At 44.9% G+C, this 18,831-nt stretch overlaps 1 protein-coding gene across 2 annotated transcripts in view; it reads right to left on the bottom strand.

Moving 5' to 3' along the window:
• The window catches only part of fars2 (phenylalanyl-tRNA synthetase 2, mitochondrial), a 141,665-nt gene that overhangs the window by 42,949 nt on the left and 79,885 nt on the right, over nt 1–18,831 (bottom strand). For both annotated transcript variants that reach the window (XM_086305603.1, XM_086305604.1), the window contains one exon: nt 5,769–5,929. In XM_086305603.1, the coding sequence (XP_086161729.1) occupies nt 5,769–5,929 (161 nt within the window). The remainder of the gene's footprint in view (nt 1–5,768; nt 5,930–18,831) is intronic.

Below are 18,831 nucleotides of genomic sequence, written 5' to 3'. Positions count from 1 at the left end.
TTCATTAAATAGTGGTTAGTTATCTAGGCAGGCAATTATTTAGTCGTGTAGGTGAGTAATTGATTACCCAAACAGGAAGGTAGGGAACTGGTTTATTGCATAGGCTGGTAATCACATGTTTGGTTAGTCATGTACATAGGTGGGTGGGAAAGCAATTAGTTGGTTGTGTAGTAAAGCAAAGGAAAGGAATTGGTTGTTTAGATTGGTAGTTAATTAATTACTTAATTAGTTAGCCGTACAAGTATGTAGCTAGGTAGTTGGTTAAGTGTCTACATGGGTGGGTACTTAACTGGTTAGTTATCAAAGTAAGCAAGCAGGCAAGGAGTTGGTTGGTTGTGTAGTTATGTAAGTGATGAGCCATGCTGGCAGGTACACAGATTGGTTGGTTGCAAAGGTGGTAGATGAATGTAGGTGAGTCCTTAATTGACAGGCACGCAGTTGGTTGTTTGCACAGGTAGACTGGCAGGTATGTAACTGGTTAGCCATGCTAGCAGAGAGACTGGTTGGCAGGCTGGTTGTGTAAGTAGTTAGGAGGGTGGATGGGTAGCTAGGTCATAGGGAACTGGTTGGTCTGCATTAATATATTTTAACTAAATAATGCAATGATAATTAATGTACCCACTTAATAGTTGCAAAGTACATGATGGATTATATTTGTAATAGTTTTATGTTTAATTGATTGAGTGCTAATGTGGCATAACGCTGTTGTTTTTCTGCTGGTTCGCTGTGGTTTTAGTTTTGTAACGTCTTCATCTGGATTCATGTATTATGTGCAGATGCGTGGCTGAGGTTATTTGTGGCTGATGTTTAGGCCATGAAGAATAGTTTAATTTCACAATAACACATTATGAGTTATTAATGATCCTCAAAGATGTTGAAATTTTACTTTGTGCACCACATTGATTAGTTTTCGTACATGTACATTTATGGGATATTTGGACTGGAGACTCATTAGAATTTCAAAGTAAACCAAGCATAAACACAAAGATGTAAGGACTGAAGGGGTAATCAGCACACCAACTGCAGAGATTGAGAGATGAGGTGAATAAAAATGAGCTGAAAGTGCAGATTCAAGCAACAAAAAAGAACCCAATGAATAACAGAAGAAGAAATGTGACAGAAAGTGGAGAAGAGAAACAGCCCGACTGTAGGAAGAAAGAGGAGAAAGTGCAGCAGAGAGTAAAACACAAAGACAATAACACATTAAAACTTTATCGGGACGACAGAATAAATGTGATGTTTTATGCAGCGACAGACTGAAGGAGAGATTCCTATCATCTGTCACTTGTTTATTATGCTCAGAATAACTTGCACAGAGTGAGAGAAGTTGCTGTTATTTCTGCTCCTGAATGATATTTTCTTAATTTTCTCTCCATCTTAATGCTATTCACTGAGACACATCAATCTGTGTGACATTGGTTTTTCCACCTTTGAAACAAAAGTCAGAACAAAACAAGGAAAAGTGAAACATGCCAACTTAATGTTATTTAGTTATGTTCTGTAGAAACTGGGCTGTAGTTAGCTCAATTCAAAGGTGGAGGTAAAGAACAGCAAGGTGATCAGTTGGTTGGTCAGTTTGTTTCATATGTTATCAAAGACTAGTTTACTTTAGTTAACTGCAGGAGGAAGGCAGGTGGTTCAGTGATGGATCAGTTAGCTGCTGTTTGGGTTTTTGTCAGTGAAGGCTTGACATTGGTTGGACAGTCAGTTGGTGGTTGGTAGATTTCTGGTTTGTTACCCAGGATGAAAGGTATCACCAGTTCGCTGTAAGTTGTTGGTTTAGGTAGTGGTTGGTTAGTTGCCTGCACATGTAGGTGATTAGTTAGACAAAAAAGTCAATTAGTGGTTAGTTTGTTTGTTGCGGTTTAAGACAAGTTGTTGGTTGGCTGGTTTGCAAAGTAGATGGCTGGTTGTCAAGGAACATAGACAACAACTGGTTAGCTGTGTAGACAGCTACACAGACAGGCAGGTAGGTAAATGGTTGGTTACACAGGCAGGCAATTGCTCGGTTAGGTAACTAGGAAGGTAGGTAGATGAAAGGTTGGCTGGTTAGCAAGAAAGGGGCCTATTGAGCAGTTGGTTGGCAGGTAAAAGTTGGTTGGTTTGCTGGGTAGGTTTGAGAAAACGTGACGTCTTAAAGTAGGTGGTTGGTTAGATAGATTAGTTGGTTGGGTTGCTGGTTGGGCAAGCAGATAAGTAACTGATTGGCTGATTTTGGTAAGTGTTAGTTAATTATAAATGAACTGGAAACCAAACTTTATTTATTCATCTATTCATAAAGTTGTAACATTTATTTATTAAGTGCTTTTCACAAAGCGCTGCACACGAGGGTTAAATAAACAATTCATACATATTTCAGTAAAGGACAGAAGTAAAACTGGTAGAAGAACAGAGAGAAGAACGAGTCTCATTTGATATTTTTATACTCAGTCGAGCGTCAGGGAAAGACTTTGCACAGCAGGTGGTAGGTGAGGAGAGAAGTATCCACATATTTCTGACCATACTGTGCAGACGTATGGAGGGAGGTGAGCCGTCTGTTTACACTATAATAGTTTAGTGGCACTGCACAGCTCCCTGAAGCCATTTGTGTGTGTGCGTATACAAACATACACACCGACACCCAAGGAGTCTATTTCCTGTTAGGCCCTGGGCGGTCACAGTTCATTACCTGTGGATGTGGGGGCCAGTAAAGGCTTTCGGGGGAGAGGTGGAGAGCCTTAGCCCAGGAGAGGTGAACTGACCCTGGGCAGGAGATGAGCCATGCTCCCCAGGCCCCTCTGGAGAAACAGAGTTTATCAATAAAACTTACAGGGCTGTGAGGAGGACAGCAGGAGGACAGCAGGGTCGCTCCCTCACTCCTCACGTCTTCAGCTTAACAACACTGATTATGTGTTTATTGTAATTTGTCAGATACAGTTAAACCTTTATTGAATGCACTCACTGTGGGCCGTTTCAAAAGCATTTGCTATTTACAATTTATTTCCTCTCGTTTCCTTCAGTTTGTTCAGATCAAAAGACAATGAAGTAAGATTATAACCTAAAGGAGATTATTACCAGCCGACTCAGAGGACGACATAAACTGAGTGAATATTTGTCCATGTGAGCTGACAAACTTCAGCTTAAGAGTAAAACTTTGTTGATTCTGTCACAAAAGCACAAAAAAATAGTGGTCCAGATAAGTTCTGAAAGTACCGTGCACGTGATGTCAGCCATCACTTGTTCTTTGGAAGGCGGTAGTTCACAGATCAACTGGCTGTTTGTTTGCTAGTTTGGTGGCTGTCGGATAAAGAGGTCAGTGGGTCTTTCGTTGCATGTTTCATTGGTGCTAAAAGTAGAAGATTGGTCCGCCCGCTAGAAATAAAGGTCATCAGGGTCAGGTGGTAGGAAGGTAAGGACGTGATTGGGCTGCCAGGTAGGTGACGATAGGTTGTACTTTCAAAGGCAGCAGTTCTTCTCATCAAGTGTTTGATTGGTTTGTTGGGTATTAAGGTAAGTTGGTAGGTAATGAAGTTAGTTGGTCATCAGCTGCTCTTTCTCATTGTTGGTGAAGGGATGGGATTGGTTGGCTGACAAGGAAGAAAGATTGTGTAGGTCAGCTGGTAGTTAGGTGGGGTAAATACAGGCAGATATTAGCTGTACAATGGAGGGAGGTGTTGTCTGCTCGGTTCAGTTTTTTGGTTTGTTGGTCGGATGTTAAGGAAGTTGGGTGACTTCTTTGCTAGCTAGGCAGGTGGTTTGATTGGACAGCGGTTAATGAAGGTTTAGCATTGGTTGGCTGAGTGCGATGAACACGTGTTGTGAAACGGTTCAAAGACGCTGTGTTTGGATAAGGTGACACTGGTTCATGTCGTTGTTTTCACCAACCACCCTTCCAGCGTCTCCTCTCACTCTCTTCATTCTTACTAAGGTATCTTTCAGCACTTTGTTTCTTCCATTTAATCGTTCCTCCTCCACTTTCCCCTCTCAGACTTTGGTGCCTCTTTAGTCATTTACATTTTCCTCTGTTTTCCTGACACACTTTAATCTGTTTTCCCTCTTTTTCCTTTTCCCCACACTTTATTTCTCTTATTTATTTCAAGCATTTCTTTTTTTAATCACTTCCTCAAACTCGCTTCAGTATATTTTTTCCATTAAAGCTGTGTTTTGTCTCTCATTTTTCCTCACTAATGTCACCCCCTACTTTCTCTCACCTTACGTTTCACTCAATCCTTTTATTTTTTTACATCTAAAGATCTTTTATTCAAATAACTGCATTTAGTCAGATTCTGCATCTATTCTTATCCTCTTCTTTCCTCTGTCCTACCTCTCGCCTCATTTATTCCTCATTCCCTGCTTCCTCCCTCCATCTGTTTTCTGCCTCGTCCACCCCCACCATCCCTCCTCTTCATCTTACTCCTCTCTTTTCTCCTCTTTGCCCTCCAACAGTCACTTGAAATGTTCTTTATTAGTGAAGACGAGAGTTGACAAAGAGCACCTTTAGTGGGGACGGAGTAACCGCTGTGTGAACCTGCACACACCCCACAGTGTGTGTGTGTGTGTGTGTTGATGATGGTGGGGTCAGTGGAAGTGACTGGTGCCGGCTGATGTGAGCCCCCACTGTCAAAATGTTTTATGCATGAGGTTAAGAGGCAAGAAAACACACACACACACACACACACACACACACACACACACACACATACACACACACACACACACACACACGGAGTGAGGGTGTAAAGTGTGGTTACAGGTAGGTGGGCTGCTGCTTTGTCATTGGCTGGTAGGAAGTATGTGCGACTCTCGATCACCACGGCCCACAAATAAGAAACAGTCTGTTTGCAGCTTTTTTAAACGGTGGCTGTATAACAAGGAGGACGTTGTTAACGGCAAATTAATTTCTGCATTTGTGAATTAATTCACGACGGTAGAAGATTGTTTTTATTACGAGAGACTCGGACTCGTTATTGCATCTGAAGGTAAACTAACCGAGCCAGCAGTTATTACAGGTTAGTGATGAACACACAAGCACAGACACGGTGTTGTAGCTGAAGAGAGACATGACTGAACACAGCAGAGACACAATAAGACTGCACGGAGGGTAAACAGGAAGCAGAGGACAAAGGAAAATGGAAATGAAACGAATGGACGAATGGAAACGAGGAGAGCAGTGAAGAGAGGAGGGAAGAAAAGATAAGGTGACGAAAGCAAAATAATGGGACTGAAACAAAAGGAAACGATCAAATTAAGGGCAAGGGGAGGAGCTTTCATTAACGAATGAAAGGAAACAAGAAGTGAAAGGAAAGGACAAAGGAGAGGAAGGCACGTAAACAGAACAGGAAAGAAAAGAAGACAAGGATGGAAGACAGACTTTAGCTCTTTCATTCTGCAGTCGGTACGTTCATCCGTCTTCAGGATGGTAAATGGCCTGTATTTGTAAAGCGTTTTACTCGTCCCTCAGGACCCCAAAGCACTTCACATATCCAGTCATCCACCCATTCACACACACATTCACACACTGGTGATGGCAGCTACATTGTAGCCACAGCCACCCTGGGGCGCACTGACAGAGGCGAGGCTGCCGGACACTGGCACCACCGGGCCCTCTGACCACCACCAGGCAACGGGTGAAGTGTCTTGCCCAAGGACACAACGACCGAGACTGTCGGAGCCGGGGCTCGAACCGGCAACCTTCCGATTGCAAGGCGAACTCCCAACTCTTGAGCCACGATCGCGTTTATTTGTGAAAATCTGCTCCTCTTCCACTCAGGTGTGATGTTTATGTCTACCTGGAAGCAGACGGGTTGGTGGATGTCCTGAACTCTGAACTGTTTGAGGAAGCGCTCGTCCTGACTCCAGAACAGCCGGATATCCGGGATGCTGTAGAGGACCATCGCCAGCCTCTCCAGGCCCAGACCGAACGCCCAGCCCAGCTTGTCCCCCGCCCCCGCTGCACAAACACAGAACATAGGAAACAGCCGTCAGCAGACAAGCTAACGAATCACTTTAGTCAGTCAGGCAGAGGAAGTGCTCTGTGGAAAATACATACAAAATAAAAGCATCACACTTCTCCGTCTAGCACCTCGCTTTCATCTGATCTCTGAATGAATGAATGCTGATGAATAAAACAGTTTAAGACCAAAAGAGAAGCACTTGGTGGAGCGTCTCACCAAAACCCCAAACAGACCAGCAGCTCCCGGGTCGTCTGGGGTAAAATCTACTGTTTTTATCAAAGCAGTCTTACGGCTTTTAATATGGCAAAAATATTCCACCCACTGTCGGCCCAACTGCACGTTTAAGAAGTGACGAAGACGTAAGGCTCACCATCAGATAAGCAAAGGACCCTCACTGATCACTTAGTCTAAATATGCATCCAATCACGCGAAGGCTTCAGTCTCTGAAACTCTAAACTCGCAACGAAACACAAACCTAAAATTACTCATTTCTATTCTAGTCCTTCTTTACAATAATGTGTCAAACACATCTGACCTCGTCCAAAGAGAGGCCACGCTGACCCCATCTACATCACCTTTAGGTAAAACATGGACTGCCGATGAACCACCACACCATCCTAAATCAAACTCGACGCAGCCGGTCTGTCATCACTCTGAGAGGACAAAGGAGGAAGCAGAGCGTCTGAGCACGTCTCGCTCAATTTACAGAAAGAACAGATCCCAGCACTGAGGGTATTTTTAGAAACGGGGACATTTTGACCAGTTAAAACGATCTGTGAGGCTTAGAAACCTCAAAGATTTGACAGCTCGAATCACAATAGCACATTTTATCCAACAGAAATGTAAAAGTATATTATAAAACCCAGCATGTCTCATTGTTCCATACACCATATATTTATGCTGAAAGTTCAGTTAGCTTCTTCCTTAGGACTTCCTTTGGCCTCACTGCAGACTGGTTGGTGACCCCAGGCTGTCGGCTGAAATCGTCCATACAGAGGGGACCGCACCAAAACCCTTCCTGTGATTGTGTTGTTCGTGAGCAGATTGTTGGAGTGGCTGTGGTTTCCACAAACTCCAATCAGCAACAATACGTAAAAACAGACTTGTCTTCATTACCACTCCGACCAACAGGGTTCATAAAGCTGAACCTTTACTTTCAAAGCGAATGGTTTCTGTTCTTTAGTTTGTGTGGCACTTCTCACAGTTTCACTGCTGCTCCATGAGTAGTTGGCAACTTCCATGCAAACCATGGGCGACCGGAGCAATCCAACATGGACCAAAGACACCGCAAGGAAGCTTTTGGTGCAGCACCACCTTTGCAACTACTTGTTGGGGAATTTAACCCTATAGTGACCTGTGGTTGCTCGGGGGTCTCAGGTCTGTGAGACTGCCCTGTTTTTGTTCTCAGTGGCGTTTGTTAGGACACGTGATGCCTGTGAGGTTTTCTGATACTTTGGTTCAGGAATTGTGGGGACATTTTGTTTGGTCCTCACCATAACAGGAAGGCATACGTGTGTGTGTGTGTGTGTGTGTGTGTGTGTGTGTGTGTGTGTGTGTGTGTGTGTGTGTGTGTGCGCGCGCGCGTGTGTGAGATACTTCAGTGGACTCCTCTCTATTATTCAAGACTTCAACTTAATGCTGTCAATAAATCGTTACAACCTTATGTGACCGCCTACAACACACACCTGTGCGCTCTCTCTCTCACACACACACACACACACACACACACACACACACACACACACACACACACACACACACACACACACACACACACACACACACACACACACACTCTTTCCTCAGTTATTTTTGAGACTTCATTGATCGGAGGGGAAAGCTCTCCTCCGGTCTCTCTGTGTGATTCCCTGAAGGCAGCAGATGGACTAAAGCTGCTGTTTGTGGCTTTGCAGCACTTCAGCAGGTATGGCCGCCTCCTCCTGTGTGTAAACTAAGCCACCTGTAGACAAAATGCCCAACAAGAGTTTGGGCAGCTGAGCCCGACTCCTCAGACTCCTTCAGGTTTATCTTCACAGAGCGGAGGATGGATGGAAATCAGCACGGTGGTATACAACAGTAACAGTCATCATCGTTTGAGCAGGATTAATCAGGCGATAACTCGACCTTTGGACGTCTTCTCATGTCCTCGTTAATCAAAGTGTCCTCCTGTCAGCAGACTATGAGCTGAACCTGCTCCTCGTGACAGCAGAGAGTTTGAGACTTTAGAGGAGGACACAATCAGGAGGCCAATGAGAGCTGCACTGCAAAAAAGGAATGCAGAGAAATAATTGCTCTGTCTTGATTATGTTGCTTCCATAATTGCTGTAAACCATAAGTGTAACTGAAAATACATTTCCATGGATTGCACAGTAATAAGCGGGGGTAGAGACCGAGTGCAGCAGGACTGCACTCTGAGACTGGAGAGCAGGCTGCCGGCCAAAACAGCTGTAGTGCTGCTTAATATCGATTCTGCAAGTCTGTGAAACTCTGCTGGAGAGACGAACAGCGTTCCTCCTAAAAACATTCCCACATTTGATGAGAGTCAGAGGTGGACCGCACCGGCCCCGAATCTCTCACAGGTGTTTGTTTGGGTGGAAGACATCCCAATAAAATCCAGGAATTTCAATCCTCAGAGCCGGAGCTCAGACGTGAACACGGTCCACGGGTCAAGCTCCGGAAATCCAGTTACCACAGGTGAGTCCAAGAGGCCACGCCCCCAAACATCAAGTGGTAAAACAGACACAGAGGCCCAAACAGTTTTTTGTCAGGGTGTAAACATGTTTATTTCTGCTGTAAGGCTTTAACATGGCAGTGTGGGGGGACGGACTCGCTGCTGGAGCCCCTGCTGGACGTCAGAGGAACTGCAGCGAGCTGTAAACATGAGACTGTTCAGGTGTGTCAGTCGGAGCTGGCATCAGGTGTTTTTTTCTTTCATAAATCGAACGTCTGACATTTATTATTATTGAAAACCTGAGCTAGAGCACAACCTCAGAGCAACGTGATTAAATAGTTCAAATGTTCATACTGATGTTTTCTACATAAACACTCTGATATCTAAAATGACCTGAAATGATCTCTGAGCCCGACGCGCCCGACGCTGTCAGTTTCACAGCGTGCCGTCACCACTTCCTGTCAGTCACGGCGCTCGAGATGCTTTTCAAACGGCTGATTTTTCGTTTCAGAACAAAAGTCTTCAGCTGCTTCGAGGCAGGTCAAAGCGAAGGGCAAAACGCTCGGTGGAATAAAGGATTATGGGTAAACCCGAGGATTTCAGGCGCTCCGGCCTGGGACCCAGATGAGAGGGAAGGCATTCCTCTCCCTGGGATGGAGACTAATTGAGACAAACCTATTTCCTTTCTGAAGCACAGACCTTCCAGAAATAGAATCTATGACCCCGTCAGGATCGAAATCCACAGTTTAAGAAACAAAGAGCGGAAAATTTTCATCCAGAGGGAGGAAAACATCCAAGATTTAACTCCGAGGAGAAGAAGAATCCGGCTCTGTGCTCATCTCTTAAGCTACAGAGTTTAGACTGAAGACACAGAAACGACATAAAATAAAGCATCCAAAGTCTAAACCATTTCACGGGTCTGGGTAAAAACAGCAGGAAACAGGAAACAGATAACGGCTGCTTCAGAATAAAAGCCTCATGTCCAGAGGATAAAACATGACTTATAGTCCCTGATGATGTCACAGAGGGCACTTCCTCACATGTCACATCTGGTTTCAAAGATGAAGAAATGAAAACAATCAGCCTGAATCTGTTAAAGCAGTGACCACAGGGTGGCACGCAGGCTGATGGGCGGGCCTTTGGACGTCTGCAGGTATTTAGCATAGAGTTAGTTAAGGCAGTGGTCTCCACCCGAGTGGTTTGGTACCGGGCCGTGAGAGTTGAGGCTCAGGTGTAAAATTTATGGTTTTCAGGGTTTTTATCGTAACTTGGTTTACCTGGGTCTTTTCTCTCGTGTTGTAGTTGTGCGTCTTATTTTGAAAGAAATGCTTACACGTTACCATAGCGACCTGAGAGCATTAAGGGGCAGAGAGGAGGATGTTACTCTCAATGTCGTTGGTGCATTTCAGGAGGACGCTGCTAATAAAGTTACAGAATTACACAGTGAATTCACGTTTATTGTTATATTTACAAAATATCACAGTTTTTTCTCGGTCGTGTCGTTTTATTTTGTTGGATTTATCTGCCACACCTTAAAGGCCGGTCCGTTGGGAACCGCTGTGTTAAGGAACTGGACACGATGGCTTCACTGGTGGTTTAAATGAAAAAAACCCACAGACACCAATAGGGATGGGTATCGAAACCCGGTTCTTGTTGAGAACCGGTTCCCACTGTTTCACTTCCTTGGAATTGTTTGACGTTTCATTTTTGCAAACGATTCTCTTATCGATTCCAGTCGCCCCGAATGACGTCACCACGCTGCGGAGCGTCATTTACCTGGCAGGAAACACGGCGGCTCAAACACTCAAAAGTTTGGTTATACTTTACGTGAACGGAAGACAACAGGGCAACTTGCAATACTTGCAAAGTAGATATTTCAGAGTCTGGCTCAGATGCTGGCAGTTCTCGCTGCAGTCTACCGGTAGCGTCTCCTTTCAGGCAGGATAGACGAATGTCACCGAGCAGTGACTCAGTTTGTGGTCAAAGGTTTGCACCCGTTTGCCACAGCAGATGATTTTCAGTAAGTGAATGTGTTTAATTGTAGGCAGGGACATTACTGGATATTCTTGTGTAATTGCTACAGAATAATTTATGTTAAACTTTGTTATTGCTACAGAAGAATATTTATTTTATTATTTTACATTTACAATGTTTTTCCTGGGGACCCTGTGACACCCCATTGAAGAGCCGTAGGCTGGATCTCTTAAGATCTCACTGTTGGGTTTGTAAGGCCATGTTACTCCTAAATTTCTATCTTGTTCAAAGAGAAGATATAAAACAAAGTTCTGAGCTAATCGACCTTAGTGTTCTCCTTTTTTAAAAAGAATCGATAAAGAATCGAATCGTTAAACAGAATCGAAAATGGAATCGGAATCGTGAAAATCTTATCAATACCCATCCCTAGACACCAACCAGGTTCACCAGCTCAGCTCATACATTTGTTACTGTATGTTAACCAGGTGAACAGTATCATGACTGCAGCATCTTTACTATGTAAAGTGCTCGAGGTAGCCATCACTGTATAAGTGAATAAATCTCCAGTCTGAATTCTGTCTTTGCTCCATTAGACCAAACTCAACATTAGAGCAAAGATAAAAGCTCGTCATCGATTCATGCTGAAGGTTTGCCGGTGAATCGAGCTTCAGATCGGCGCGTCCACCTTCAGGAACACTCGTCTCCACTTTAATCCCATCTTGTTAGGTCCGTGTTTCACATGTGAAGGCTTCAAATCCCTCGGAGCCGCCTCCTCCTCCGCGTGGCTGAAGAGGATTTAAACAGTGAAATCAATACCAGCTCGCGCTTTTAACTGGATTAGACCGGCTGCCGTGTCACATGGAGCGAGAAGGTAATCAGCCAATCAGACGTTGTTAATAAAAGCTAAAAGGTAAAAGCTTGTTGCCCTCGGGACTTCGGTCGGAGGAAAAAGGTTGAAATGCTGAACGATGAGATTTACTGTTGAAGCTCCAGTTTGGAGTCCATTTGTGGATTTTGTTTTATGATTTCACACAGTGTTCCCGAGGACACGGAGTTCCTCCGGAGTTTCATAAATGGGAAATACTCAAATAAAGCACTGGAGCATGCACTGCTTTAATGTGCGTCGCTGAACCTCCTGGCGCCACTTCCAGGGTGCTGTGGTGGCTGTTAAGTGAAACTGGAGTGAAAGATTGCAAATCCCAGCTCATTAAACCAGGACCAGGACCGGGTTCTTCCTCTGGTCTTCATCAAATAGCCAGAGCTGCCAAAAAGTTTACAGACGCAAAACAACAGACCAACCAGCTCCACCTGCACGAAAACAGGTTGTTATCGGTCCCACCGAGTCCGTGAAGAAACTCAAAGAACACGCAGCACCGACCGACAGGGAGAGATTGGATTCTTATCTGTTTTGCATAAATCTGCAAAAACAATTAGCTGTGTGGCGGCGGCAGCAACGGCGAGGCCTCGGGCCGTCATTTGGCTTTCAGACTCATTTTCTGAGGTCAGCCGCTCAGCGAGAAGTGGGCGGAGAGGCCCGGGATGTAATCCTGCTATTTTTCTAAACATTTGTGAGTGGCGGCATTCAAATAGCTGTCTGTTAATGGAAAACACACCCAGGGGTACACACACACACACACACACACACACACACACACACACACAGGTGGGTGGACGCACAGCGAGCTGGAGAAGAATTATCTGCTTTGATTGGAAATGTTTCTGCTTATTATGATGATGTGTAACCTCCTTGAACCCCCGTGGGTGCGTGAACGAGTACACGCCGCGCCCGTGCACGCCAACACGCAAACACACTTCCTCCTTTACATCCTGGTCCCGTCGGTCCCGGTCCAATCAGCAGTCGGGGAACGTGGTTTCTATGCTAATGAGCGCGGGGTCGTGGGGTCGAAGAGGATGAGGGACCGCACTGGAATAAATCTCCACTTCATGATAGCGTGCGATCAATCAGACTCACGACACTCCTCCTCCTCATCGCTGCGTTTCTTTTTCTTCTGCCTGCTCCTCCTTCACCTCCCATCTCTGTCTCCTCTGCATCTTTCCTCCCTCTTTTATTCGTTCACTAGTTTTCCTTCTCATAAAACTCTCCAGCATCTTTCCTCTCGCGTCTTTTTTCTTCATGTCAGATTGAAGATCTTTCATCTCGTCCTCTTGTCTCTATCTGCCTGCAGTTTTGATTTAATGAGCAGAAACTGATTAAATCCTGACTGACGACTTTTATTCCACAAAGAAAACAGGACAGAGCTCTTACTAAGACAGGCAGGACGCATCATCAGGCGCACTGCATGGACTCCATTATTCACTGATAATTCACCGATGAACACCCATCATCTCCAGAGAGCCCAAAGATGATATCTGGCTGCCCTGCAGCTGTTTAAGTCCAGATGTTATCTTTCATCTCTGCCTGCAACCAGTTGTAGTCTTTTCCTGGAGCTTGTCAAAGCAGTAAAACAGCCCTTTAAAGGGTCTGTCCACAGAGTGCCGTTTATTTCAGAAGCCTTGCAGTCGATGCTTCGTCATCTTGCATTCATAGATGTGGTTTTGCTTGGTTTATTGAGCGATGAGCTCCAAGTTGTGCTGAGGTAGTTTGGAGTGCAAAGGCTTTAGGATGGAATGAGAAACCTTCCAAGTCTGAAGGTGGATAAAGCTGCAGGGACCACTCTTACTGGGAATGAGCTGCTGCCTCCGTTTGATCGGTTCAAGTATCTCAGGAGGTCTTACTCACGAGCGGAGGAAGAGTGAAAGTGATGATTGCCAGATTGATTGGTTTAATTGTCTGCTGTGGTGAAGAGAGGTCTGAACACCAAGGTGACACCAAACTCCCGAGCTGCAGATCGAAAGGATAAGATCAAGGATACAGGATGCAGAAAGCTTCCTCTGAAGCTTCTCTTCCTCGTAGACATAGGCTGAGGAGCTCGGTCACCCAGCAGGAGTAAAGACACCGACAGGAATCTGACTGGGATGGATCCTGAGTGACGTGTTTCCTGTATGACCAACCAGGAAGAGAACCTGATGCAGATGCTGGTGGCTGGAGATAAGGGCAACTGGAAAAGTGTCATGTTTGTCTGTGGGTGGATGATGGATGGGTGAATGGATGGTTGTTGAATAGATGGATGCTGATGGAGGGATGGATCAATAGATGGATGGATGGCCTGAGCTCCATCACGGTAGCCTCTGTTGCACAGGTAACCTTCCATGTTCACGTCTCGGGTGGAGGTGGTGTTTGGTAGCTGGATCCTTGATGGTGGAGAGCTTCATGCCTCGGTGGGAGACTCGGTAAGATTTCGTGCTGCTTCAGCCGGTTCAGCTCCACCGACTCCCTCGTATGTTTTCCGGCACTCTTTAGGTTTGTGGTAAACTGACGCCTCCTTTTTCCTTATTGTTGGCCTCCAACAGTTTTACTCCAAAGAGCTGATTTTGCAGTGCACACTGCTCCGGGTGGGGTTGGGGGTCCGGCTCCTTACTGCTCCCAGCCGGGCAGCAGCTGTTCCCACGGCGCCTCCTTCAGATTCAGTTAAGGTCGCGTCCAAGGTTGTCTTTGTACTTTCAGATTCCTCGTTTCTTTATGCATGTGCTGGCGGTCTGGTCCAGATGTGTGATATGAAGTTCTCTGACCTTATTATAAAAACCTAATAACTAATAAGTAACTGTAAAGAATGTGCATATTTGCATACAGACAAAATTAAGTACTTTTCCATCTTGTCCTTAATCTCTTCTGTATGTTTCTCTCCCCTCCTCGCTCCTCTTCTTCCTCCCCCTGTCTGGTATCAGTTCCTCCTCCTCTCTGCTCATCTGTCTCCATTCCCTCCTAATTATATTTGCCATGAATATATTTATGACTGCATTATTAGAGACTGTGCAGCGGTGGTTGTGGTTTTAAGCTGCAGGATCTTGATTAAGCGTAATGATTACACAGGCCGCCGTGACAGAAAACACACCTTGTAATTGGACAGGGTGACTGCAGGTTTGTGCAGATGAAATCTGAGACTTCTTAATGCTGCAGAAATGACTGTGAAACCTGATTCTCCCAATATCTGATTTTCAGTGAGGAGAGAAACGCTTCGTAACGAGAAGAGCATTTCTCTCATGGAGATATATTGACCTTTCTGAAACCTCTGAAATATAATTCAGCATTATAATGCTGCATTAAAAGAAATAAGAGCTTTTATCTACAATAAAAACATCCTCTTGACCCAAGGAGTTTCTTTGAACACACACACTCTTTGTGAAAGAAAGAAACTCAAATATAAACCCCTGAGGTTTAGAAGAAAAACAGCCTGAGTGATGTCAAAATCTGGGATTGTTTTCTTTTCGAGCTGGACAGAATTGCCAAACTATGGGAACTAAATGCAGTTTATAAAAGAACAAACAGGTGGGAATAATTCGCTTTTACATGTTATTTAAATATTAAATAGTAGGAGTTCATTATTTACAAAGTTCAATCTCAACAAAGTCTGAAAAACCAGCTGGTGATGAAACTGCAGATATCCAATATCTATTCAATCGCCCTGCAAGCAACATCTGACCCAGACAGTCCACAGGCGACTGCAGGACTTGTTTCACATCGAGGTCTGCAGCATTCATTTATGCACAGCTCTCTGAGCTCTGGACTGTTGCAGCAGCTTTTGCTCTCTCGGCCGTTCTGTTGCAGATTTGCTGCTGTGCTTGGACCACCGTCCTGTTCATGACCCAGTTTGGACCAAGCTTCAGCTGTGGGACAGACAGCCTCAGCCTTTAATGGCCTCAGTATTAGCAAAGTGATCTGCAGGACATCCTGTGTCTTCTCTTTACACCAACCACCTGTGTGTTTATGTGTTTTCTAGTTTAGTTTTAATGAATTACCTTTCATGTTTTGTGATTACTCAGTCTTTATCACTTACTTTGAACCAATTTGTGACAAATGGGGGGCCTGTCCGGGATTCAGAATGGGGGACTTATCTTCCTGAAGAGAAATAAGCATATATCTATCTGATTAATAACTTTCGCAGAAACCTACACTGTATTTATACCTCATTAGTCATCGTGGTGTGAAGAGCTGTGCTGTTTGTCAAGCGTTGAATCTCATCCATAAATTTTAGATGAGTGGAGGCTTGCAGATGTTGAAGCGGTTTATCAAAGAGCTTTAGGGTGTGCTGTCTGCATCAGCGGAGTTCAGAGTTGGATTTGGCGAAGAACCAGCTGTCAGGGGCTTCAGTGCAGATTTATACACTGGAGGTTCGAGGTGCAGGATGGGCCTATGAGCTGGAGTCCTGTGGGCGGGTGACAGATCTGAACTGGGGGGGGTTAGAGGTTTATGATTGGTCGATAAATGGCAGTGCTGCCGGTTAACTCGCTGCATACATTTAAGGGCGCACAACTGATCGGCTCACTGATAATCTGAGGTGCAAATACGGCTCTAATCCAGGGTTAAAGGGGTGTGAGGCTGTTTTTTAAAAAATAAAAAGTATTTTGGTGTTTTACGACCAATCTTGAATACATTGACCTTAACCCAACAACGTTATTCCACTGGGTGTTTGGAGTCTATCAGGTTCAGGTTGATCTATAAAGTAGGAAATCATAAAGTAACTGAGCCGGTTTATAACCCGTGCTTAAGGGGAAATTTGGGTTTCTGTGAAGTGAAGGTTACACTGTTATAGGACTGATTTATGAATCTGAGGTTTTACGCTGTGGACTGGTCCATAAAGTGAGCTTTTATGTTGGTATAAACTGGAGATTTTAGGATATAAGGCTGTCTGTACACCTGAAGTTTCAGGCTGGTAGCCTTGTTTACAACCCGAAGTGTCACAGAGGTCAATAAGATGCAGATTCAGGCTCCAGACTCGTGGAGTCATCGGGTTTCGAGTGTCGTCGCGGGGAGTCTTCGCCTTTTTGCCACATCAGATCTGAGGTTCTTGAGCCTGTCAGCAACCACAGGGATCAACAGCGAGAGCCTGAGAGATGCTGCACATCACCCAGAGCTGCCGGCGGATTAACTGACGCTGCGGCTAATGAAGAGCTTTCAACATAAGAAGAATCACACATCTGAAACACGAAACAGCCAAGCAGCCGAGGAGAGAGACGGCAAAGACGCCCGAATGACGATCAAGAGCCAGTCTGAGTGTGTGTGGGCGGAGCATCACTGAACTAAGCCGCAGTGTGGCGCAGACGTCAGCCAAAACAGATTGCACGACACCCATCGAGGATAGATGGCCCGAGAGCAAATATCAGTGTGTGTGTGTGTGTGTGTGTGTGTGTGTGTGTGTGTGTGTGTGTGTGTGTGTGTGTGTGTGTGTGAGAGAGAGAGAGATGAGACAACCCTCTCCCCTCCCTCCTTCGACTCACACACAGCTCTGCAATGCCAGGCCTGCTCCCTCAGCCAATCAGGAAGGCTATACAAAACAGCGGCGAGGTGTGGGTTGACTTGTGTGTGGCTGTATCGCCCTCTGTGGATGACGTCATTGTTTTATGATCACATGACGCCAGCACTGACGCGTTGGCGTGAGTAATGTGGCATCTGTATGCAGACTGATGTGTTTATGGGGATTTGTCATCAGTAAACAAGAACATGTTAGTATAAAGTAACATCATGTCATCACGCTGACAACCACCAGCTGAGGAAAAACCAGGACGCAAACATCTAAATCATCAGAAACTGCTCGACCAATGAGCATCTGAGACACCTGAGGACACCGGACTAACCCACGAAGGCCTTTTTCTCTCGTGTGGTTCGTTCACTCTGCTCTGAATCAGCTGATGAGTTTGTAAATGTGCTTTTCTCCATGTTTTGGTTTCTTTTCACACACAAAACTCAAAGTGAACTCCAGCGAACTGCAAACCACATGAGGCCGTTCAGTCCACACACTGCAAAAAACGCAAATACAGGAAGAAGCTGAGGCTACGCATGTGCAGTGAGGACACGGTTAGCGCTGCAACATCCCAGAATACAAAGCTACAGGCTACAGGAAGTAGTTCAAACTTGTAGCAAACACCTGACAGTCGAGTCGACTTTAAACAGACTGAACTGTTGTGGTGTGGAAACATCTGAAAAAAGACTAAAATCCCAAAGAGTGGAACCAAACAAAGAACCAAACTGCCTGAAACACAAGAAAACAAATCAAACAACAGTGAAAAGTTAGAAAATGATTCGAGAAGAAACCAGCCATTAGAGCAGGTACTGAACCAAACGAACACTACAGACAACAATAAACTTAAAACATGAGTGAATGTGTTTCACTTGGTGAGAAGCACTGCAGAAAATATGGAACTATAGCAGCGTTTAATTATCAGTAAATACTGAAACCCAGTGGGATTCCCAGAGTCCAGAAAAAACTCGGCATGAACACCAAACAGAGCAGACAGCAGATGCACTTTGGAAAACAAGGAGAGACGGCGCCAAATGGATCCCATGATGGGCACCAAAGACACCAGCAACACCGTTAATACAGCAGAGTCCAAAATAAAGCAAATCTGGAGAATACTGGACCAGAGCAGGGCAAAAACACACGTTTAAAAAAACCCAGAGAATATCTGAACTCGGACGAAACAAAACACAAACTGGAGCAAATCACGAGGTCGTGAAAAAATCCAACCCCCCAAAACAACAACAAATATCTGAGAAGCTAATAAAGCTCGAGCGAGTGGCCGTGCAGCCTCACTCGTCCTGCAGTCTCACAGAAGAACCTCGGAGTAATTACATGAAAACTTGATGGATTATCATTGAAACTTGTGCTGATTGTGATGTTATTTAATATGCATTCACTGCGCTTACGTGCATATATTTTGTTCTTTGCTTCCCACAATCTCATTTGCTATTTGTCAAACTCCAATTCCAACACGCGCTCATTTTTCATTCACTTCATATCTTCCCTCCTGCTCTTTGGCATTCGATCACTCCACACTTTCAATTATAGTTTCTGTCCCTCTTCACCTCCATCACTTCCTCCTCTCTACACCTCCCCTCTCCGACCTCTCCTCTTTGCTCTCCATTTACATTTTTCAACCACCTATTTGTCGCTCTTTTATCCCCCCGTCCTCTTCCCATTCATCACTCTTCTTCCTAAACTGATCCCTGCTAGTTCTTCTTTCCCTTCGGCACATTTCCACCATCAATCCTTTCGTCTCTTTTGATTCGACCTCAGCTCGCTCTCTCACTCCATCATCCTCCTTGTTGTTCAGATTAATCCTGAATATCAGTTTCAAAAAAGAATCCGCTGCAGAATTCAGCGTTTCATTGGCCATCATCGACCCCGAGCTCCTCCC

The sequence above is a fragment of the Aulonocara sp. 'chitande type north' Nkhata Bay genome, linkage group LG9, assembly GCF_057382095.1.
Source record: "Aulonocara sp. 'chitande type north' Nkhata Bay isolate Kocher_YH1m ecotype deep benthic linkage group LG9, A_spYH_male_GT1.1, whole genome shotgun sequence".
NCBI classification, from domain to species: domain Eukaryota; kingdom Metazoa; phylum Chordata; class Actinopteri; order Cichliformes; family Cichlidae; genus Aulonocara; species Aulonocara sp. 'chitande type north' Nkhata Bay.
This window is presented reverse-complemented; position numbering and strand designations above follow the sequence as displayed.